At 36.1% G+C, this 24,491-nt stretch overlaps 1 protein-coding gene across 8 annotated transcripts in view; it reads left to right on the forward strand.

Moving 5' to 3' along the window:
• osbpl8 (oxysterol binding protein-like 8) overlaps positions 1-24,491 on the forward strand; it is a 126,115-nt gene that overhangs the window by 38,605 nt on the left and 63,019 nt on the right. For 5 of the 8 annotated variants that reach the window (XM_088647295.1, XM_088647300.1, XM_088647302.1 and 2 more), the window contains exon 2: positions 4,122-4,225. In XM_088647295.1, coding sequence (XP_088503421.1) covers positions 4,181-4,225 — 45 coding nt within the window. In that variant the 5' untranslated portion in view covers positions 4,122-4,180. Of the gene's footprint in view, positions 1-4,121; positions 4,226-24,146; positions 24,458-24,491 lie in introns of those variants that run through there. The other 3 variants (XM_088647298.1, XM_088647299.1, XM_088647304.1) reach the window with 2 other exon arrangements.

The raw sequence follows: 24,491 nt of genomic DNA on the forward strand, positions 1-24,491 counted from the left end.
TATAGTTATTCACTCAACTGCAGTGCCTTTGCAAATGTAATAGCAGGTTTTGTTCGTGAAGGCACAACAGGTACTGTATGTATTGGCATTACTTGTATTATCATGGTTCATTTGTTGTCTCACTGTGTTATATAACTTACATTGTAGAAACTAAAGAGCTTCTCTGCATCAATGTTACAGTATTTGCAATTTGATTTATTTGATGCAAATATGTTTGGCTCATAATTAAATAGGATTTTCTTTGGGCTTATCTGAGACTGATAAATGGGAAAACTGTCGTGGTTAGAGGCTTAAAATCTATAATTTTAATGATACAAGTCAAGGTCATTCAAAGCGAAAGATGCTGATGTTCAAATTGTTAAAAATGTAACTACTTACCTTTGTATTGTGATGGTTTTTGATATTTTCTAGATTGTTGGCACTAGGAATATTGATAGTTTTGTGTTGTCATTATGAATTTAATATTCATTGCAGAGTGGAACTGCATTCTATTTAGTATAGCCTAGTCAAATAAAAGCAAGCTCACATGTCATGTTAAATGGAAGTGAAATAATTTCAAAATATTGCATAACTACAGAAGCTTGAAAAAGATGTTCCTAGGTGTTGTTTGAAAACCAGTGCCAAAGATTTGCGATTCTGCAATTCCTATGGCGCTATAGCACCTGGCACTAAGATATTGTCAAATTTCAGGAAATGGTACAGTAATATGCCTTGTCTCTGAAGGAGAGAGACAGTCAGATGGGTACAAAGTGTTGCAGTTGCTCCTAGCTGTGATGAAACTGTGGTGCAGTGTGGATTAAACAGTATCTTCTGTGTTCTTACCTAGGAATACACATACAGGTAGGCCAATACCCTGTCAAACCACTGTGACAGGTGCAACTTCTTTGATAAGATATAACAGCAAAGATCGGCAGTACACATCTGAATTATTTTTCTGTGCCGTACAGAAAGTCGAACATTTATGAATACAGATGCCGGCTCAGATTAAAGCTAGATTTAGGCTCACCTGATAATAATTTCCAAGCCAAGGGGAAACCAAGCCAAACTGGTAGTGGCTATTCTCTGGTTAGGTGCTACTGTAGGTATTGTATGCTTAGAATGCCAAAAGCCTTCATTGAATGAGACATTAGAAATTCCTTTTTGTAGTCGGTTCATTTTTGTTTATTTTGGATCCAAGTCCATATTTCTTTTGTTGTTTTTTTAAATTAAATTTCATTTATCCATTACTATTGACTGAATCTTTTGATTTGTTTCTGTATTATGTGCTTCTACAAAGTTCTGAGGTCAGAGGTCTCTGCTGAGTTGTTGAGTTGGTATGCTCTTCCTTACTTATCTGCTGTTTTATGATTTTGCTTGTTTTCTATGAATTAGTTACAGCTGCACTACAGCAAAGGCTGAGTGAGCAGAAGTTTTTTCAAACATTCTAGCAGGGCTAATAATATCTTTATCTCTTATATCTTTGACTCTAAAAGTGTTAAGGAAATAACACCCTGAATAGTTTAGGTTTGTGCTTAGTGCTTAGAGAGCAGGACTTGGCTACATCCTGTTTATGTGAACTGATCATTCACAACACTTTCAGCACAATTCCATTCCTTTTTGTGGTGCCAGTGTTTCCAACTGTTTTTTTTGTTAGTATAGCTATAATCGTGATGATTTTTTTTAGAATTGTTATGGTTTTTTAGAAGCTGTGCCCTGCTGTGGTTGTTGTTTACTTCTATTCAAGTATGATTTAGTAGAGGAGATATTATTTTTTCAACTCCTTAAATAGCAGAACATTCAAGCCCTCTGCTAAGATGTGAAAGGAGTAAAGATCAAGGATTCATTTGTAGAATCAGATTTATCAGATGACAGTTTTACTCAAGTGCTGTTTTTCACTTATCTTGATTTTAGTATATTTGTTTTGCAAGCAATAAAGCATGTATGAGTCTAGAAAAATTATTTTGGATCCACCTTCAGCGTACTATATGAAGAAATGCAATATAGGATGCCATTATTTACACTGGTGGTAGAATACCTCAATGCCTTGGGTAATTAGTTGGAATAGTGATTTGTTTGCCTTTGATAAGATAGCACTTTGAACTGGAGCTATGCTATTATTGGTCACCAGAGACAAAGGCATGTTTCTCTTAATAATTAGTCTGAAATAACCATATAATAATTCAGGCCAGAATGTTACTGAGTAGAGCCTGGTCTCTTCTCCAGCTGTGTTGCTTTTTCCCCCTGAAAAGTTACACATTGTATCCAGGCACAAATTAAGTATGCAGTATGCTGGGAGTAGACTGCATCTCGGTCATGCAAGCAGAAAACTATTTTATGTGATTCAAATAATAGTTTCTACAACATTTGATCTCTTGTCAGCTGAAGTGTTTAAGAAAGAAATGGAATGAGTGTTTTCTAAGTAAAGCTTTGTTGCTTGTTTCTTGTGAACGCAAGTGACACTTGGATTGGCAGGCTCCTAAGTGAAAGCAAGATGTGCTATGTTGAAAGGAGCTTATTTCTTGTATGTACAGTATATTTGAGTCAATGTACACAAAGAAAGCCTCTGGCTCCAAAACAATTAAGTTGTTTTAAAAGAAAAGGCAGCAATTAATATTTCAATGGCTGGCAGCTGGTGTGGTTCAGAACTTGGTGACGGCCGCCTATAGCTGAAGAGTGCTCAGAAATTTGAGTGTCTTTTAATTTGCTCAATTTGGCTTGATGATTAGTGAAGGCTTCTTTTTCGTACAATGACATTCCTCTTTTTCTCTTCCTCCTGCAGCCTGCCGTATGCAAAAGGCCTGAATTGATAACTTTCCAGTTGATTTGGCCCTTTGTGCTCCAGACGCTCTCTGAGTTCTTGCTTGCAAAGCCATGTTGCAGTCCCTGATGCAAATGAAGAGCTTGGAAATGCCCCGGCAAATGCAGTAGTGGAAAGGAAAATAAATGCACAATATGTAAACCGATTGTCAGTACCCGTTTTATCTTAAAGTTCAGTGTTTTTTTCTGTAGGCTCGTAAGACCTTGCCCAATTCGAATCCTTTACCAGTCATTTTGACAGGATGCAGGATATACAGTATGGCCCTGGGTTCAATTCCAGATCTGAGGTGCTACCTGCATGGAGTTTGTATGTTGTCTCTGTGTTGACATGTTTTTTCGCTGGGTGCTCCGGTTTCGTTCCAGAGCCCAAAGACATACTCTTTTTTTCTTTCTTGAACATTTTATTGTAAATCTGAAAGCAGGCCATGTCACGGGCAGTACATACAGAATAACATCAAAAAGAAAACATGATAGAACAGCTTTTGTGAATCAAGGTGGCAAAAGTATGTTGGGTTGAGTGGGGGAGAGGGGGAAGACATGCTGGTTCTGTAGGTTAATTGACATCTGGGAAAATTGGGCCTGGTCTGAGTGTGTGTGCCCTGTGATGGACTGGTTTCCCGTCTAGGTTGTATCCTGCTTCGTGCCTGTTGCTTACCGGGATAGGTTTTGGCTGCCCCGCAACCCTGTATTGGATAAAGCTGTTAGAAAATGGATGGATGGACTCACTTCAAACCTTCTGTCTCAGTAGATCTATGTGATTTCTCCCTTGTCGACATTTAGCTCTAACAGTCCAAAACTTAAGATGCCGCTCCAACCCGACGAAAATCACAACATGTAATGACGTAGGGATGTTATTGAAAAAAGGCCTACAAGAACACTTTCTCTTGTCTTGACATATTATCTAAACATTGTGCTTTAATTGGCACTTTCTCATTTGGAAAGAAATTCTGTTGTTTTGCCTTTGTCTTGATAGCAGAGGAAGGCAGTTTGGCAGTCTGTCACAATTAGTTTTTCATTGTCAGGAGGAATTATCCTAAATTGACAGAGTTTGGCAGCATTTTCTTGAGAAGTAATCACAGAATACTGCTATGAATACATGAGAATGCAATCTCCCTGAATGTAGTAACGTTCAATTTTATTAAACCATAATTACAATGGGGGAGGGCATTTCTCATCCTCAACTGCATTTCTCTCCTCTCAGGATTCTGACACATGTATACATTCAGTTGAAGTGCATCATGTGGTTGTGAAAGGTCTTTTATATTGGCTACTGATTTGGAGCACTGCTGTGTTGCCACTGACAGGCCCCTGTGTTCTCTTGATAGGCATGTAGGATCCTGAGCAGCACTAACAGGCAGGAAGTTGGAGAGGAAGCTGCAGAGTCATGGAGCCTTCTGCTGAATCACAAGGGGAGCCCGAGAGAGTACTGGTAAGTATAACTTTCCCTTTTTCTCTTTGCTGTGAAAGGGTGGTCGAATGAGCAGAAATTGTGAATAAAAAGACCAACTGTGTACAAGTAATTCTCTGCAACATGTGTGGTTTGAACTGACTGATGTTCTCACTCCCAAAACCTCAAGATCCTCAAGATCTGCATTGGATCAACAGTAGTTGTATAAAATAGATTTAAACAATATTTAAATAATCAACACTCCAACTACAAGTTTTAAAATTAATGAAAAACAGATACATCCACTCTTCCATCTACATGAACTCTACAAATGGCGATGTCTTATGTAAAAGCATCTAATAATGATTTTTTCAACTCTGTCCAGCTGTAATAGAACAACATTCAGTATTGCAAACAATAGAAGCAGTGTGATGTTGTCTCTCTATAATTAGATAAGAAATTAGAGGAAAGGGGAAAAAATGAAAGCCTGGAATATTTGATAGAGGTATTTTAGAAATTTCAAACTATACAAAAACAAAATAAACACTTAAATAAAATAAATGCTATGTTAATTAAAATGTTTAGTAAGAATCTGTGCTGTGCACGTCTTGTACCACATTAACTGTATAATATTCATTTTGTCAGTTTTTGCGAGGTCAGATCCTCTGATTGTGCTGAGATCCATGTGCTTATTTATTTGTGATTGTGAGAGATAATAAAGCTTCACCCTACAGTTTGGTGTCTCAGCTTCTGCGATATTAGGTACTGTATGTATCTACTGTAGCTAAAGCTAAGTGTTTTTTAATTAACCAATAGCTGATAAAGTGATTTCCTAAAAATGTAAATATTAAGTTAAATTGGAGTGGATGGACTACCAGGTGAGTGTGTTATTATTCTTCAACAGTGCTTTCATTAGAAGATAAAGGTAAGTAGTGTTCAATGTTCTCAGTGAAAGGTAGATAAGGGTAACCCTTACACAAGAAGGAAACAGGTATTCAGGGATTGACAGGTAGAACTACTGTTAGTATGGATGCAAGACTAATGTGGTACACAAATTCATAACCATTTTCTTAATTCTGAAGTTGGGATTGGAAAGATTTTATTTTCAAAGATGTGCACAGTGATATTATCTTATGTGCAAACAGGCAGATGTACAGTAGCATCTTCTTTCAAATGACAAAATAATTACAAATTCCTGTCCCTGGCATTCTGAGATTGATGCTATTTCTAGTCCTGTCCTGTAAAACATCTGCTGTAAGCAGTTGTCCAGAAATAACTATACTGTATAAAGTTTTTAAATGAGAAATTATTGTTTTTTATCCATGTACTTTAATTAGAAATGACTGTATTTTTATTCACAAGCTACCCATATGTAGAACTCTAATCCTTTATTTAGTGCAGATTGTATTTACCTAAGTAAATGAGCCCTTTATTGACAGTATGTTTGTTTCTTGTTGATAAAGTATTGCCTTTGAATAAATATGCATCAATGTTATATTGAATTCTGTGTAAAATAGTTGGGTAAGAAGTTGGTATTTTCTTAGCCATTGAGTTGACAGGCTTAAGCAAAGCTGTCCTAAAGAGCAGGCTTTCAGTTTCTTCCTTTATGTTTTGTTGATCTAAAGGTCACAAAAACATTAGCTCACTTATTTATAAACACTCAACTAGATAAAAGCCTGTCTTGAAAACTGTTGTGTCTTACTCTTGGGATCTCTAGTTGCTTCACTTTTTCAGTCTGTAGCTGTCTGTCCTTGAGAGTGTTAAAAATGGTGACTTGTTACTTCTTCCTGTAAATACTGTAACTGTTCTTAAGTGAATAGTCATTAAACTGAGAAAGGCAGAGTGTTTTTTTTTATTTTCTTTAAAATGATGAAGCTTACATTATAATTTGCAATGCTTTTAATTTTATATCCTCCTTACTTCATTTGATCTAATACATACCTGATGGTAAGAATTTATTGTGCTAAACTGGAATTATTACATTTTTGGATATTGAGACTGTATGGTAAATACTTCTGTATTAAATTTTCCTGTAATACATGTTATAAATATTGAAGGGTACGCACCTTTCTGTGGTTTATTTACTTGAGCAGTATGTTCAGTAGTGTTCTGTGTGTGTTAACAGCTTTGATAGCTGCCCTGGTGAACCACAGTTTTTATGCAGCTTGCCCAAAGTGTAAGTAAAAAACTGCATAACCACCTATGCTGACATGTTAGGCTTTTCTGTTGAGCAGATAAAGGTCACAATGCTGAGATCATGGTATTTAGTTCAATATCTTTAAAAGAAACACAATTTCCCAGTTGGGGATATGATTTTTTGGAATTCCATGCAAGGCTAGAGCAGTTTAATCGCAGACAGTTTGAAGACTACAGTATAATGCCATGAAATTAGGATTTTTTGTTGGAAATGACAGGTGATTGTTTTAGCAGTTCATTGCAAAACAAAAAAAACAAGATTTTCAAAATTTGACATTATATAGACTACTCTAATAATGGTTCAGTAAATAGTTAATTGGAATTCTGTATGTCTGAAAATGTTTTATTCACATACTGTATGAACGCTAATTTGGACTGTACAATTTAATAAGAAAAAAATATAATAAGCTCTACAATAAAAACACTTGTATTTGTGATTCTATAATTTTGGCAGGCAGCCAAAGGTCTTCTGTAGCTCAGAAATGAGCTTCTCGTAATCTTGACAGTGAGTCGTAATCTGTTTTATCTGTTTCTGACTGTATGAAGGCTGTAGCAGCTTCATATTATTAAGATTATAGCTATGCTGGCTTGCTGTCTCAAAAGAGTAACAAGGTAGATTAAGAGGATAAATTTGCATTATATATTTTTTACCATTCCAGGTACAATTACAATGGCTGTGATTTTTTTTTAGTATGGTATTACACATTTAAATCTTGGTAAAAGGTTGAGCATTTTAGGAAAATCTGCAAAGATCATAGTTTTTTTTAAACTTCCAGGATTTTATGTTATACCTAAAGCTTATGTGTTGTTGACTTTGTGTCCTTTTAGGAAACGCATATTAAACAGTCTTAATGGGAAAGTTAAGGCTTTCACAAAAGGCTTAATATTCTGGATAAATGAAAGACGTGCTCAGAGGCAGATTTGGGTAGCTGCCAGTTGCAACCTTTAATTGCTCCATTTCTGCACCACACATTTTAATAAAGGCCTTGGGGGTGTGGAGTTATTTCTTTACAATGTCCTTGTTGCCAGCATCACTAGCGTTTTGTAGCCTGATCTACTGTAGTCAGATCTCAGAAGCTTTGCAAGATTGGTTCCGGTTAGTGCAGGGATGGGAGACGTTCAAGGAAATCCAAAAGTGGTTGGTGGACCAGTAGGTGGCATTCTTTTTTCCAGACCAGAAATTCCAAACCAGTGCCCCAGTTTGGTGACTGAACGCAACAGTCACAAAAAACTGTTACGTTACAGTATATCATTGTTAGAGTATTGAGACAAAGAGAGAAGAATGGTTTATTGATGAATTAAGAGAACACCTGGACTGGTGTCTAAGACGCTAAAAATGAGCAAGAAAGAGATATTCTGTCAGTTGGCAAGACAAAATCAATTTGTAGGATGAAGATGGCTGAGGACAGACGTTTGTGGAAGGATTTTGAGGATCTTGATAATCACACTTATCTGTGATTTTGACAGGTATTAAACTGAGTGTTATTTAGTTTGTTTTATGCAAGGAACAGAAAAGCGTTGAGTTTGATTGTACATCATAAGGAGGAATAGTGTGTGGAATTTCCTTTTCAGCCTTATCTGTTTTATATATAACAAAAAGTACATCTTTTATCCATTTTAATCTCTCTTTAATAAGCATTTTATTCTTTGTCTTAACATAAAGTCATTTCACATTGTTCCCCTGTAACTGGCCTGCTCCATTTGCAACTGTACAGTTAGCTGTTACAGATCACCAGAAAACTATAGAAATCTCTCTGTCTCATTGATTTGGTAGAGAAGGAGCTTTTGCACAGCTTGCCTGCTACAATATCTTAATGGGGTTTATTGCCACAGTGAGAGGAGCACTAAGTTCCTGTCAGTTTTTCATTAATATCACGCTGCTCTGTCCTCTCAGCCATTCCCTATGAATCTGTGGAGAGAGTATTATCACCTTTTTCTTAGCTTTCCACAAGCCTTTTCCTGCCTTATTGCATTTAGGTGCACTGTTCCTGTGTGTAGGCCATTTTGTGGTTGAGGGCTACATTTTTTTTTAGATTTCCTTAGTATTCCTACTGTAGAGCAAATCTAAATGGGCTGTTGGTGCCTCTGCTTTAATTTGTTCTTGTTTGACCAAGAGATTAGACAACAAATGATACCATTACATGTAAGACTAACAGGTTTGATTTGGCTCAATCTTTAATAAGGGTTCCAGTTCTGTTTCCCTGCCAGTTATTTTTACATGTTCAATGATTACTGCGTGTGATTAATGATTGCAGCTCTGGCTTTCTCTTATTGAGGAAGACTTTTAGTGTGGCGAGAGAAGGGAGAGTGCGGACCCTGGCTGTTTTGTTTTGAACATCAGGTTTTTATTTCATGTGTTGCTGACTGGGCTGTGGTCACGTTTTGCACCTGGACAAATCCGTGGCACTTTTTTTAGCAACTTAGGGTAAGAAAGTCGGAAGCAGAAAAAAAAACAAATCTTATCAACCTTTTGATTAATCTGATATCTTCTTAACTAAGCATAATTATATTACATTATTTCAAAACTTTGAAATGTACAGCCGACTGTCAGTTGACTGTCAGGACACATTTCATGTAATGCTGATAAGGGTACATGTTTAACATCTTTATTTCATCTTTCCCTTTAAAATGATACAGATGTAGCAAGATTTCTTTGGAGACTTCTTGTGTACTTGTGTAATGTGTGTGACTGGGAGACCTGTGTGATTGGCAGACGGGCCAGGACATTAACCCTAAAGGGTCAGTGTAGAGCAGTCATTCAAACCAGTCATGTCCTCCAGTGGGTGATAACTTAGAAGAGTTCTTATCTCCTTTTCACTATTATAACAACTTTGTTTTGTATGTCTGGGAAATATAGACATAAGATATTACCAGCAGTCATATCACCTTGCAGCTCACATCTGGCAGGTGTGAGCCTGGTCAGTACCTGCATGGAAGAACTCCTGGGACAACTAAGTTTGCTGCTGGAAGGGCGTTTCTTGAAAAGAGGAGGGGTGTAACCCTGGTGTCCTGGCCACATTTCCCATTGGCCTCCTAATAATCCCCATCTATGAACTGGCTTCATCAGTCTGTTCACCTTGCTGATCAGCTTGATAGCTGGTGTGTGGTGAGCATTCTGGTGCACTATGGCTGCTGTCGCATCATCCAGGTGGGGGCTGCCCACTGGTGGTGGTGGAGGGGAGTCTCTATTACCTGTAAAGCGCTTTGAGTGGAGTGTCCAGAATGGTGCTATATAAGTGAAAGGAATTATTATTATTATCATTATAAATTGCAATCACAGTTGAAGTATATTTTTTGTTTAATAGTGTGAAAGTAAAATGTGTGTATGGTATCTGTCATGTGAAATTTGAAGTTAGATTTATTGACTGTTAGTACTTGGTGAGATCTAGATGAAGGTCAGATGATATGCGTTAATATGTAAAAACCATAGAATGGTAAGGGAGTGTACTATCTTTTTCACATCATCGTACAATGACTGGATGATTCTGTGCTTCAGTAAGAATTTGCAGAACTATGAAAGGCATTTGTGTGTTTATGTAAAGTACACTTCCTCATCGAGACGATGAGGGAAGCAGTTAAAAAAAGCAAAGGAATGTTTGTGTATATGGAAAACGTGTCGAATTGAAATTAAGAGAAGGTATGCTCAAGCTTTACAATAGACTTGTAAACCTCATTTGCAAGAGTGTTTCAGCTTTTATCGCCATACCACAAAATGGATATTATAACCTTAGGAAATTAACAGGAGATGTGATCTGAACTGGGGAGTATTTCAGATTCAGTAACAAAATAAGAATACAGGGTCACAATGAGAAAACTAAAAGGGAATTCATTTAGTATGGAGAATAACAAATTGCATCACGGGTACTATATCTGGAACAGCCATTCACCCAGGTTGCATGTTTATATTCTAAAATTAGCTAAAAACTACCAAAGATGTAAGATGGCTGAATAGCCTCTTCTTTTTTGCAATATGTGGCCCTGTGGCACGCCTTAGCAGGAAGGACTGTAATTTCAGTTGACCTGTCACTGCAGGCTGTTCAGGACCTCTGATATTTGTAAATCGGTTCACTGGGGGGTGATTGTTAATTGATTGGCAAGGTGTTTGTGCATATTTTCACATGGGGCTAATTAAGGGCATTGCTAAAAAGAGCATGCACAGTGCTAATGGTGGTTGTGTTGTTAGGTAGCAAACTGTGTTTTTGTTGCGCTTTATCTACACTACAGCCTCCTTCCTTGTACTTCTTTAAGTCATTGCGAGTTTTTAATGTTCTCAGATCCCTTGAGCCACCTTGCTTCTGTTCTGGTCTGTTATACAATTATTTGTATGTTCTTTCCCCAGTATACAGTATGTAGATTCTGGAATAAAATAATTTGCGCTTACAAAGATATACAGTGCACTAATCTTAAACTCCTCTTAATAATAATTCAGTTTTTAATTGCAGCAACCACATCCTGTATATAAAGTACATGTGTTGAACTGGGTCTTGAACATACTCTAAAACAGCACTGGTCATTAGGCAAACTGGCACTAAAAAAAGATTTAGTTCTAGAAATATTCTGTTTAGACTGTAATCCTATATTGAGTAGCAGCAATAAAGATATTACACATAGTTTTAGAAATACATAGAATCAACTATAGCATTATTTGGTAGTTTGATGCAGAACATGTGATAGTTCTACTGACAGTAACTTCCACTTTATTTTGTGGTGTCTTCACAATCTATCTTTCAAAACATCTAGATTTGGAGTTATTAATTCTGCTGAAATAATATTGATCTTTTCCTGTCTTTTAAAATAAATATGGCTTATCATTGTGGTACCTAATTTGAATGTATAAGAATAGAGTAGTATCTGATGACATCTTATTAATTTATTACTAAACATAAAAATCATAATCTCTAAGTCCATTTTAATTAAATTATTTTTGGTACACTGCTACTTTTAAATTTAAGTTACATCCGTGTTTGAGGTTAAACAGAATTTTCCACTGCAGCTTATTTTGAAGATAAAAAAGTCACGGCAAAACCTTTTACTTAATCAATACATTGCTTTCAGCAAATTGCTTCAAGGCTCTTGCCTGTAGGTGATCAATTGCACAATTTTTATTTGTTGCTGACTGATGTGAAACAGCTTAGCTGTCTTTCTCACTAAAATCTTTATAATTCTGAACGTCGTGCAGGATTTAATGACATTTGCATCTTTTCCAGTATCTTTTTCTATTCCTTTTTAGTTCTGTTCTTTTCATTTTCCTGGAGGTGAAGTTAGGTGGAGTACAGCATCTTGTAAAAATGTGAGGTCAGTGTTAAATTGGTAACATTGCTTTAAAAAGTCATGCAGCTGTAGCCACAGAAGAAGCTTCCATTCAAGCATGTATGGTTATTTAGAAACATACTGACCAACATGGTTTGTGTGAATCTTAGAAGTGTGCTTTGTGTTTCATGAAACATGAACCATACAATCCGAAGAGTAGATACAGTATAAACCTAACACAGCCTTTTTGTATGGTCAAATATGGGACCTGTCAAACTATTTTTGTCACAAATGCTCCTAATACTTTTGTAAAGTATTGTCTGTAAGTGTTTTTTTTTTCTTTGTACTGAAAGAAATTGAAAATTCCAGTTCTGTTAGTGGAGTTCTTATAATTGTGTGAGTTTCAGGTTGTTTCTTGGGTTCATAACTTTATATCTACTTTCTAACATATCTGAAAAAGTAAGAAAACATTTATGAGAGCTGAGCCTTTTGTGTTCGGTCACAAAACGCCAAGGTTGTAACAACTGGAAGGAAGGAGGTTAGGGAGATATTCATTGATATGAAAAATAAACCATAGTGCCCTCGAACCACACAAGGATCAGTGTTACATCAGAGGTTTCACTATCAGAGAAGGCCTCTGAGAGGTTATTAAAACTAGGCAATTAAATTGAATTTTTTTTTTGCTGCATTTAATTTTTATAATGATACAACATACACTTGATCGAAATATGACTTATTGTGCATAAAACAAAAGAAATGGGCTTGCTACACTTTAGTGTTTTTAATGTAAAATATAAAAACAGAAAATCTGGACTTATTTTAAGACCCAAATGTAAAGTAGAACACATCCTTGAAACATGATAAAACTAAAAGACAATTGTATCTGAAGCCTTTGTATTTTTATGTAACTTTGTGCAAAAAAACAATTAGTAAAGATGAGATAGGTGGTTGAAATGTCCACAAAGCTCTTACAATTCAGCACCAGCACTTAAATTTCCCCTTTCTTATACTCTCTAGCATCAGAAAAATAAAATTAATGAGCCAGAAGGACAGTATACATAGTAGGATTCTAAGAAGATAAATAACTTTTCAGGCCCTCTTTACCGGATGGTGTTTGTTTTTCCAAATGGGGGAAATTAAAATCCCTGTTCAGTCTACTGGTGCAGAAGGGCCTGAAATAACTGGTTCACACACGTGGTTCACCCTGGTTTGCCAGAGAGAGAGAGAGAGGAAGAGAGAAGAAGTCATTACATCCCTGGCAGCAGGCGGGATGAGAAAAAAAGGAGACTCCTGCTCTCTAGTGGGCTTCCTGTGTGTCAAGCCGAGAAGCCTCCAGCTCGGTGTGACAGGCTCAGCATCACAGGCGCAGAGTCTCCGCCTGAACAGCACCGCAGATCGGGGCGCAACACCTTGCCCTGAGGGGGGTCTTCTTGACGATTGGCCTCCACACCCTCCAGACCGGAGAACTTTTTGCAGCCAGTCCACAGCACAGTATGTATCGCCTGCTCAGTTTGTGAAATCCAGAGACATCCTCATTTCCACCTGAACCAAGGAAAGAAGGCGATTTTAAAGCATTGTGCTATAATGTTTTGAATTGCTCTTTACTTTTCATAATTTGGTTTAAAAAAACGGTTCATCAGTTTGTTGAATAATAACAAGTGAGTAACTTTCTTGTATCAGGATTAAGTGTATGTGTGTGCACATGAGCAGAAGAGATGCTTCAGAACTCCCCCTCCAGTCTTTCCTAAGAGCAATAATTTTGTTTAAAAGTTGTCTGCTTTTCCTTTTTTCAGGTTTACCAAAAGGTTTTATTTTGCATGAGCTTGGATTTACCTTTAGGTGTCACAGATGGATCCCATGTGTGGACCCAAAAAGCACCCAGAAAGCAAACAAACTGAAAGGGACCATTCGAGATTTAAGATGTCAGATTTTTTTCTCTTTGACCATTCTTGAGACCTTCAATCTAGATTAGTTTGAATTTTAATCTGTAAAGTGGTGCTGGATAATGCACAGTGTTTACCTTTCCTGAATAATTTCACTTTGTTTTTTAAGTTGAAAATTTGAGCTGTAAAAGAAAGATATTTCTGATGCAAACAAGAATTTTTAAAGTCTTTATTATTATGGTTCGTTTTATAATGATTGGTTCATTCTGATGTGAAAAAAATCAGGAATCCACGATTGTATTGTTTTGTTGTTTCCTGTAACAGTACATTATGGATGCTGCTTATGAATGCATTTAAACTAATGACTTCAGTCAGTGAAGTGTTTCTGTGTAAATTGTTTTTTTTTTCTTCCTTGAATGATGCAACTGGTTTGAGGTTTCTTCTTATCTCTTGAGAAGAGGCAGAAAGGGGAAGATGCAGCAAAACTAAAAATAAAAACAAAACAAATTTCTGCTTGGCACGGGACTACATAAGTGGTACAGGTGGCATTCCAAAAGGTTGTAAAATGTTTATATGAACCGTAAATGTGAAACAGAGCCAACGAGCAACTGAATCTTAAGTTGACATTCTTTAAATAAAGAGATGGCAACGTCTCTTTAATTTGACAAACACAACTTTAAATTCAAAGTATTTTTTTTTTGTCTTGATGACATGTTTGATAAGTTGTATTCGTGTCCGATGTTTGATTCACTAACTGCAGAGGGTTTTCTTTGCATAGTTTCTCCTCTGGTCTGTTATCATGGTTAACAGCCGGGCACCACCCAGAGTACAATGAAGCGTGGCTTGAGCTGTAGCCTAGTAGCACCCTTAGTATTTGCTTTGATGTCTGGGACTCAACACTGTACACGCCTCTGTTTCTCAGAGGCCAGAGCTCTCTGGGTTGCATCAGTCAAGCTTTCTTGCAACAAACATATTAGCAGAGTGTGCCAGCCCCTCAGCAGCTGTTGTACAGCTAGATTAATGTGAGATACTAAGTAAAAAGTGGGGATAAGGCCTCTGTCTTCCTCAGTGCCCTATATTATGAGCGAAAGATTTGTGACTTTCTGTGAAAAGTGGAGAATCTCATTTCATAATAGGATTTTTCATTGTCTGAGTAGGGAATATCTTTAAGAAACACACGTGGTGTTCAAAGAACCGTGCAAATGTACAGTCTGTTCTTTCAAGAGTCAGTAGAGAGGAGAATAATTTTCCTTGTTTATTAAACCTCCTTCTGCTTTGCAGTGGCTTTTCTTTCACTAAAGGCGGAAGAGATGGTTTAAGGGAAAATGGAGATTAAAGACTGCTTGATATTGTGCAGAAAACTCCACGCTGTTTTAAGAAGATTTTTTGTTGGAATTTATCTGTGAGAAAGCCTGTGAGTGTACAGTATGGGTGATTATCACATGAGTCAGCAGTCACCGTGTCTTAGGTTTGGAAAGTGCCAGAGGGAATGTGTGTGGATCTTTTAGAAACCTGCTGAAGTGAATGAGAGAGGACTTTTTAAATACCTTTTAGAAAAATTTATTTGAATGTCAAATCTTTTTTTTTTAACCTTTGCCATATCTTTGCATTACCACTTAAATACATTTGTCGCAAACTCTATGCGGGTTTGATATTTGAGTATTATTGGACTACATGCAGACCAGCTTTGTTGAGTGACCAGCATATTATTGACTCCTAGACATCTTCTCCCATCTTAGTTCAGCTTACTCCTTGCTCAGCTGCTGGGTTTGGAGGGAAGCCTGATCTATGCAGTGTCTTGCTGGTACGGTACTTCTTATACTTATTAATGATCGTCTTCACTGTACTCATAGGAAATTTCAGAATCTTTGAAGATTCTTTTACCTTTTTCCTGATCTTTGCCTTTCAACACCTTCATACCTGAGCTGTTTTGAAAGTTCCCTTTAATCTCAGCTTGAAATTCAGTGCCTAGCTGAGGGACCTATTTATTCTGAAATCATGTGAACCACCATTATTGCACATAAAGGCCTTTCAACTAATTGTATGAATTTTCAAAGTAATTTTGTGCACATTAAATAATTTGGGTTTGTGTTCACAAAAAGATGCAGTCAACATTATGTTTCCCTTGCAGTGTTTGCTGACACTAAACTATTTTCAGTCTGAGCATTTAGGTTTTGATAAATAATTTTCACTTTGAAAATGTCTATACAGTACATCATTTGTAAATCATTTGTCAATGGGACATTATTGGAAGGGAGAGAATGCTTTTGCAAGGCACAGTCGTTAAAGAATGAGCTGTACTGTATTGTTTTCTCATGATTTGTTGAGAAAGACCTAAGCAATTAATATCTTTCAGTTAAACAGGAATTCTCAGCTATCAGTGAACACTGAACGGAGGACTGTGACAATTTAAAGAAATATATAGAAAAAGAGTTATTTAATTTCTCTTTCCCTTTCACAAAAATACTCTTGTCCTGAATTAAGTAATGCTCCTGGAAGAATTTATTATTAACACATTTTTTTTAAATCTTTCTACATTTCAAGGTTTTTTTTAGAAGCCTTTCAGCTTAGAAATATAAAATATGATTGTTTACAGTCGCTATACAACTATTGTAATAAGTGGTAACATTGTCATCCAATGTTTTGTTTAGGATTAAATACTTTTATATAGGCATTATTTCTGTATATTGGATGTATGCCAGACATACGCCATATGAGTTGTACAGTTAATAGAGCTTTTCAAGTACAAGTACAAAGTAGATTTGAAATATCACAATATATTTCAGCAGTCTCTGGCAGTACATTACTAAGTGAAGGTTAAAAGAATAGAGTCTTGTCAAACAGTACAGTACATATTCTTAAAAAAGCAATTTGCAAAGTAATTGCCCCAGTGAAACCCAACTTAAGAAATGTATTTGATTCTTAAAGGAATCAAATAATGTCTTCTACTCAAAAATGTATCTTCGTAGTCTGTAGTCTTTGTATTTTTGTCTTTTCAGACAGGTTGTCTTTTCAGAATAGTGAAATCTAAATAATGTAGATGACAGAAGTGCATAATATTTAAAAGAAATAGGTTATATTTACCGTAGTTTCATATATATCATATCATAGATATCATAGAAAAAGTCTATCACTGAATTTTCATATACAAGAACATAACTTGTACATATAGTCTATGTGAAACATGTACAGTTATGTACAACAAAAACATAACTTGTACAGTCAACAGCTAATACATCTGGAATACCTTGTATTGCAAATTTGCTGGAATCGTTTTAGTATAATTTATAGATGCAATCCAAGGCTTTGTTTGAGCCATGTTTTTAACTCCGAGCTTCACTGTATGTAAGGTTTTGAAGAGGGCCACAGCTCGAAATGTTTTTTTTCCTACAAGGCTAATAACAAGGCTAAAATTAGTTTTCTTTAATTTTCTTTTAATTTTTTTCTAACACCTTTTGGTGACTACTCAGCTTATTTGACCTGCTTTTGGAAACAAATTGTTTAGAGTCTGACTTTGCTCCTTTCGGCAATTGTTTTTTAAGCACCGTGTAATACATTAACCAGACACGTTGACACCCTGGGCTTTTTGTCCTGTAAAAGTTTGTTTACCAAAGTAAAAGCTGCTTCTTTGTGTTGCCTTTAAGACCTCATATCATCTGTATGCTTATTGACAAATCTGTTCTATACAGGGTCACTTAGGCCAGTTTTGGACTTTTTAACGAATAATAAAATGTCTGCTCTTTGACTCCTCATTTAAAGAGCAATAGCTGTTTATAGAATAGAATGTAGAACAAGTTACAATTGTAAAATTTGTACCTGCTAAGCATTGTGTGAAACATAAAAAATGAAGTTTGACTATGGGAATCTCATGGTGCTGCATGTGTCACAAGAAAAAAAGACAGGATTATGTGTATTTTTAGCTGTTTTTTTCTGTTTTGTCTGTATAGCTAACTGTGCTGTTAGTGTTTTGTGCTGATCATGAAAATACAATGTCTAATATTTGACAAAGAAGTTTCTTGAGTGTTTTCATTAAACCACTGTGCTTTCTGTAAGCATTGGGAGGAGATATGTGTGGCTTTCACGTCATTGTGAATAACCTGTTCTGCTTGGTTATGGGTAAATGTAATTTTATTTGAGCTAGATTTTCCCAAAAATGTACTATAGGAGGTATTATAGAATTGTTTTTTTTTCCTTTTTCAAGGGGGTAATTGTTTGCATGTGTTGTTTTTTATTGTATCAGAAAATTGATCATGTGCATCTTCAACCTGACTGCCAGTTTGACAGTTTGAAATGTACCATAATGTTTTAATATTTGAGTACAGTATGTATCTATTCACAGTAGTACTTCTACTTTAACTTATAATGAAACTTATAAAAAGTTGTCTGCTTCTAAAGGTTTCAGAATTTTTCAAATTAATTTTGATATCATATTCCTTTTTTCTGGTTTATGCATAAGCAACCTTGTGAGAGTACACAAGGGCCGAATGTTCACATTTGGATAATATAATTAGTGGAGTACCACAGGGATCTGTATTGGGACCACTGCTATTTGTGATTTGTATCACTAAGGTAGATCATGGGACTAAAACTCAGTTAACGGCCTATTGTCTTCTGATGTCTTTTGTGTGCTTTCAACTTTGTAATCAGTTAAACTGTTAACATAACCGTTTTCTAAGTTTTCCATGTACTGTATACAATAGAATTTCTCTAAAGGTCTGTTATACATGTAGCTGATTACTCAAAACATTCACTTTATTAAAGGCACATTAGCGTATAATATAAATAAAAAAGAAAAATATAATGCCTCAAAGCCTGGTAGAAATATTGCACTCATGCAGCTAATTAAATAATTAGATCCAGTATGTAACAGAGAGCTCAGATGGTTCAAAAACATTTGACACTAGGCTCGACAATATGTTTGTGCAATGCACTAGTAATACTACATTTAGAACATTTTTGTCATCATATTTCAATTACATATTGCTGCTCTAACATCAGGAGATCACCTATCCTGACAAGTTAAACGAAATCATTTTAGTGTTGAATACAGAATATTATGATAGGCCCTGAGGTAAATATTTAAAATCCTCAGAAGCACTGGCTTTTCAAGTCAACACAACGAATTAACAGTGGAATATGCAGCAAAGAACACAAATGAAAGTGCATCTAAAACATGAGACTTTTTTTTTTTTACAAAATGGGTTGTAAGAATCTAAAATAAGCTCCTGAGCAGTTTTGTCACAATTCGCTTCTTGAATAGATGAGATTGCTGTATTATCTCATAGAAATCTAACTGTGTTGACTAATAAGGCTCCTACCATTTATAAAAAAAGCTTATGCCCTTTGATATTTAGCCTGTATAGTATTCATTTTATGAAACTAAACAGAAATGGTTTACAATTAAAATTGTGGTCATGTAAGCCTATGACAAAAGAATGAGGAAACTCTGTAATTAATGTCTGCTATCTTGTCTTCCTTAGACCCGGGACTTGGGGGTCAAGTCCAGTACAGCAGTCCCTGTTCAGCCCATGAGGAACATGCTGTCAGAGCCTATTTGCACCTTGTGTGAGCCTGCATAACTTACACACACCTTAGTAATGTTACTATATCAGTCTTCCATACACAGAGTCCCGTGTATTTACCTCTATCTTTACCTCTATCCAGTTGCAGTGCCTGTCTGATAATGTCCCTGTTCTAATTTAACTGGGGGCGTGTCTTTGCATAAACTTGGTAGAAGAAACATTGTCACCATGAGAACTGGACACAGTCTTCATCTAAACCCCACTTCCACATATTGTGAGCAACCGTAGCAACTAAACCAACATCGCTCACACTGAAACTGTACCTATTGTTGTTTTTTCACAGTTTCATATGAATGTTACGAAAGGGCCTTATATATTATTGAAGAAAAGAAAAATAAAGAATGACATGTGATACAAGAGAAGAGAAGTTTAGATTTATTTGTTGAAACTGAATGGAGACCCAGCCTAACATATTTTGTGTGCAAGAGGTAGCTGTTACCAAAGAGCAATAGCAATAGTAGTAGCATTGAATTTGTTTTCATATTGCTGGTATCTACCGAATAAAGTGTTCTGCAATTGTAGTGTTTTTTATCATGCAACATCACTTCGCCTTGCATTTCTATTTCCGATGTTACTCTTCGTCGTTCCTCATGCACAGTCAATTCCAGAGCCCATTCAATACATTAATACATTTTACCATTTCATTTCAAAATGTAATATTTGCCAGTTGTTGAACAAGTTGTCCTGGTGGTAGTATTTTCAACTTAGTTTGCAGTTATCACAACATATATGATATGTCATATGATTTAGGGTCATGAGTTAACGTTTGGTAAATTAGGATTCAGTGGAGATTAAATGACTCCAAATTGCATTTTAAAATGTGGTATGTCCTTGTAAATGTAAAAGACTACAAACAAATGTCTAATGGTTGGGTCTAATATTCAAATAACTCCTGATATGAATGAAATGCTTGAAGTACATGTAAATCAAACCTGGACTGCCTAGCAAATGAGTTTGGCAGCCCTGCTGTAGGGTACATGGTATGGAGTATTGATAACTTAGCGATTTAGCAACATGGAAGAGGATTTCTTTGAGAGCTTCAGTGACAGCTTTAGAGCAACAGGTTATGCTCTAAAAATCAAGAAACATTATAATCAATTTTAATGAAATTCCTTTTCTGTTGACAAGAAGAGTAATTAGTTTGTTGAATTTGATTGTGTTAACAGATCACCAATAAGTGACAGAGTAGTAGCCTGATGATCCCAGAGGATAATGAAATCAAAGAGAGATCAGACAATAAGCACCGTGATTTACGAATGTGATAATGCAATGGCAAGATTGTCCACAATAGCATCAAAGCTTAAAGTATGGCTTATTAATACACTTTGTTCATCCATGAAAAATTGTAGGAACCAAGTAGGTTGTCTGTTCTATTTTATTCATGAAGACTCAGCTGCAGAAACTTCAGCATTGTGAGTTTATGATCTTGTCTCTTTGGGAAATTTGTTATAATATCATCTTACTCCTTTGCAGAGCTCGTTAGCAATGTCTAAGAAAATGTTTCTGATTATACAATAATGAATTGGTGGATCACCAGTTACAGAAAATGGTTGAGAATGTGAGATTTCACATTACAAAATGAACTTGTTCTTTGTGTATATTTTCACTAGGGTTTCACTAGATTATAGAATTTTTACACCACTAATTAAAAGATAGTTTGAGGAAAGATATTTAAAGATATTATTTTTTGTTCTTTTTCATTAAAATTTAAATTAAGCCATTAGTTTTCTTTAAGCTGCCTATCAGCCTTTCAAAGTGACGTTAGTTCTCGTATTTCTGAAGAAATGAGCAGCATTAATTGAACTTCAATTCCTTTGCCTTCATTGCTGTTTTGCGGACTTCTTCATACAAATAAAAGACAAGAATCTCAAGGGAAAGAAGAATGGATATGGAACAGCTTTTATGTTTTATTGAGGTTTACATGGTGCTTCCTGTAGCTTCAGGTTTGCCAAATTTAGCCTTACAGAACCTCGATTCTGTGAATCTCGGGTGTATTTTAGTCTTTGTATGGCTTAAGCTGAATCATATTTAATATGCTAAAAGTATATGTGAAGGTGAGAGTCATACTGAAGGTATTACACCTTTGCCTGAAATAAATGCTGGATGCTTTCATGTGAATTTCACAGGGGTTTTTGTCTAAGCGTGCAATCTCCAATAAATGAAGCCATATACAGTATACAGTAACATGCAAAAATGTGTTAAACTCCAAAACTGTATATGTGCAGATTTAAAAGCTCTTCTTCACCTGTTTGCAGTTCATGATACAATAAAGGACTCATGGGCCATGTAAACGTATGTTTGCAAACTAATATTTTGATTGATCAAAATACCATTTCTTCCTTACTACTTCCTAAGCACTGGCACAATTTGTTACACTTCACATGTGCTATTGTAGATTACAGCATTAAATGACCTTTAATCAAAGTTTTTTTTTTTAAAGTAACAACATTGTTGGTCAGCTCACATTAAAATCGTGCTTTCTTCAAGAAGCTCTCAAAAGTCTGAAATTACTAAGTTTTTCCAAAGACTGACAAGCCAGAGTAACTCTCTTCAAAAATTCAGTGTCTTCTGTAATTTAGAAATGAGAGAATATCAGCTTTTGAAAAGAAAAAACTTATGGTTTAGAGAGATGCAGGATTAGTTCCCAATTTAGCAAAAAAGCTAAAAGACATCTGTCAGTGGCTAGATATCATGTGGATGCTGAAGGAAGTGTTTCTCTATTTGGATATGTTTTCACACCTCAATCAGAGGTGGGTGGTGCCATACACGGTATTTTGTAGTGCCTGTGGGGTGTTCTTGCCACTTATCCACAATCTTTTTTGCTGTCTTTTCTTTTACAATAATAGTCATCTGTTCATCTGTTGCTGTCATGCTTTTTGTTACATAAAATAAGCAGAAACACATTAGTACAAAGCAGACTAACATAGACGTGGATCGTAATCTGAAAGATTTATTTTTCTCCTAAGAAGCTTCTTAAGGAGAAGCCTATCAAGTAGTATTGCTTTGTAGTGTACATTTGTGAGGGTGGTTGTTTGTTTTCTCTTCATACTGTTGTTCCTTTAAATGTTATTTAGATCATTAGCAGAAATATAGGCTTGATAACGTTTTATATGAAAACCACAAATTGCATCACCCATTTTCCTGTCAGATATGACCTTAAAACCTATTCTGTTATTTTAATTTTTACCCAGATGTAATCAAATATCAGTTTTGTCAGTCTGCTGTTTATTTCATGGTTTGTACAGAGAGTAGAATGGTTTGATTGCTGTAATTGTTTCCCTGCTGTTGACATCCCCCTTAATCTGCCTGATGAAAGTAAAAGAGCCAGAAGCATTGCTACAGTAGGTTGCAGTTCAGCAATAGCTGGTAGATGTACTGTAAGAAGATTAGAAAGTGCAGATCTGTAGGAATAGAGTCTACTTCTGTTATTGATCATGTGCAAAGGTGGCAGGAGAGGAAACTGAAGGCAGAAAACAAAGACCTCAACAACGAAGAGTCCGGACTGCTTCTGGAATGGTATTTGTCATCTTTTTTACAGTATCATTTCCGAGACCTGGGGAGGAGAGTGAGGATTTCCCTTTGTTGTTTTGTACAGAGAATTTCTTCAGCTGTCAAATCAGCTCTTGTCATTGAAATATCACTTTGTTGGATCTTAGTATCACTCCGAATCACGTTGAAGCTGTCACTTGTTATAGTAATCTTTATATTTCTCTGTCCCTTACAGAGGAATTAAAAGAAAAAAAGAAACTGCTTTAAAGCTTTACTAACTTTGAGTGTAAATGAGTGATCTGTCTCTCTTTGGAGGGTACTAGAGTGAGTGTGAGATACTGTACATTAGGCTTTGATAAAAAAATGATGCGAAAAGTGAGGACTACAGCAAGAAACTAAGGGAGTAACCTCAGAATCTTTCACAGCAAATGATAATAGTTAATTATGTTATTTATGTTTTCTATTCCAAAATGTTTGATTTGTAATGCACTATAGATGTCTCAAAGATATCAGGTTACTCTTTTATTCATTTAGTATTACTTTCACATAGAGGGATTTTGTTTGCTTTTCCCTTCTATCTATAAGCCTTTAGTCTAAGTTTTGAATTCTGAACTGTGGCCATGAATAGTAGATTTGAAATAAAATTTTGTTTGTCACTGTTGATCCGTACTGGTTTGAAAATGCATAATGTTCTTTCACTGGCATTTTTTGCCAGAAATCATCTCATTCCGTTTGCTGACTAGCAACATATTGGTCGAATGGCTACCAGGTGCCCAAAATTAATGCTTAGATTTTAGTTTCTAGAAAAACTGTGGTATGCATGTCAGTTTTGTAGAATTTTAGGGTTTAGGCCGAAGTATTTAAGTAGTTAGGAATATGCATAGTACCATTTTGAAAATGCTCCATGCTGTTATTGCTACTCACTGCCTGCACCCAATGCAAATATGGCACCTATGGGGTATATAGAAAATCCCATAAAGTTTATAATGTATAAGTCACACTGCAGAATATTCATTTTCATTAAGGATCCTTGGCCTGCCCTCTGAAATGGGAAAGTAATAAATTGCTGGTACAACGTTTTGACTTCATAACTTGGCGTTAACATATACTGTAGAATCCAACTCAAGCCTAGAAATATTTTTCCTGTCAGGTTTCTTAGATTTGAGGGAAAAACAGCTCACTGTAATATGCCGCTCTTTCTTCAGATATCTCATAAATAGAATTGCATGAGGTACTGTATAGCTCTTATGTTTTTTTATGTTTCATTCATCCTTAAGAAAATAAAGGAATGCACAGCAGGCAACCCAAAGAAATACTCTCACAATGTAATGAAAAGAGAGTAATGATTATTTTGAATAATGACTTTTAAGGCCTCCCTCCTCCTGCATTAATCTGTAGATGGTACAATTAGTGGCACGGAGAGCCAGGCATGTGTGACACATGTGGCATGTTTTACTGCCTTCCAGAACTTTCCACTTGGCAAGGCTGCAGCTTACAGGCTGGGGATGCTGTGCTGTGGTTGCCTGGTTTAAAGTTGAAGCCGGTGCTGTTTTGTACATGTCACAGCGTGCCGTTCAGACATGGGGAACGCTTCCTTGATGTCTGAATGCACAGACCAGACGGCACCCCAGATGAAACGGCCTTCTTCTAACACTGACCTGGATACTCAGACATTTCCTCCCTGTGAACTGAATACAGCTGATCCTCAGAGAGATCATTCCTCTACTGTTCTGCAGAAAGACACAGTGTAGTGCTGTGCTGTGTCACTGTGAAGCCGGGAAGGGAGCAGGCTGGAGCAGGTGACTGAGGGTGTCAGAGTGAAAAATACCTAATGGTGAGAACGCAAGGCTTTAACTATGCCAGCCACAGTTTACGTAAGTAATGCATGGGTTTTGATAAAAGGCTTGA

Source organism: Lepisosteus platostomus, chromosome 9 (genome assembly GCF_059453375.1).
Source record: "Lepisosteus platostomus isolate fLepPlt1 chromosome 9, fLepPlt1.hap1, whole genome shotgun sequence".
Taxonomy (NCBI): Eukaryota; Metazoa; Chordata; class Actinopteri; order Semionotiformes; family Lepisosteidae; genus Lepisosteus; species Lepisosteus platostomus.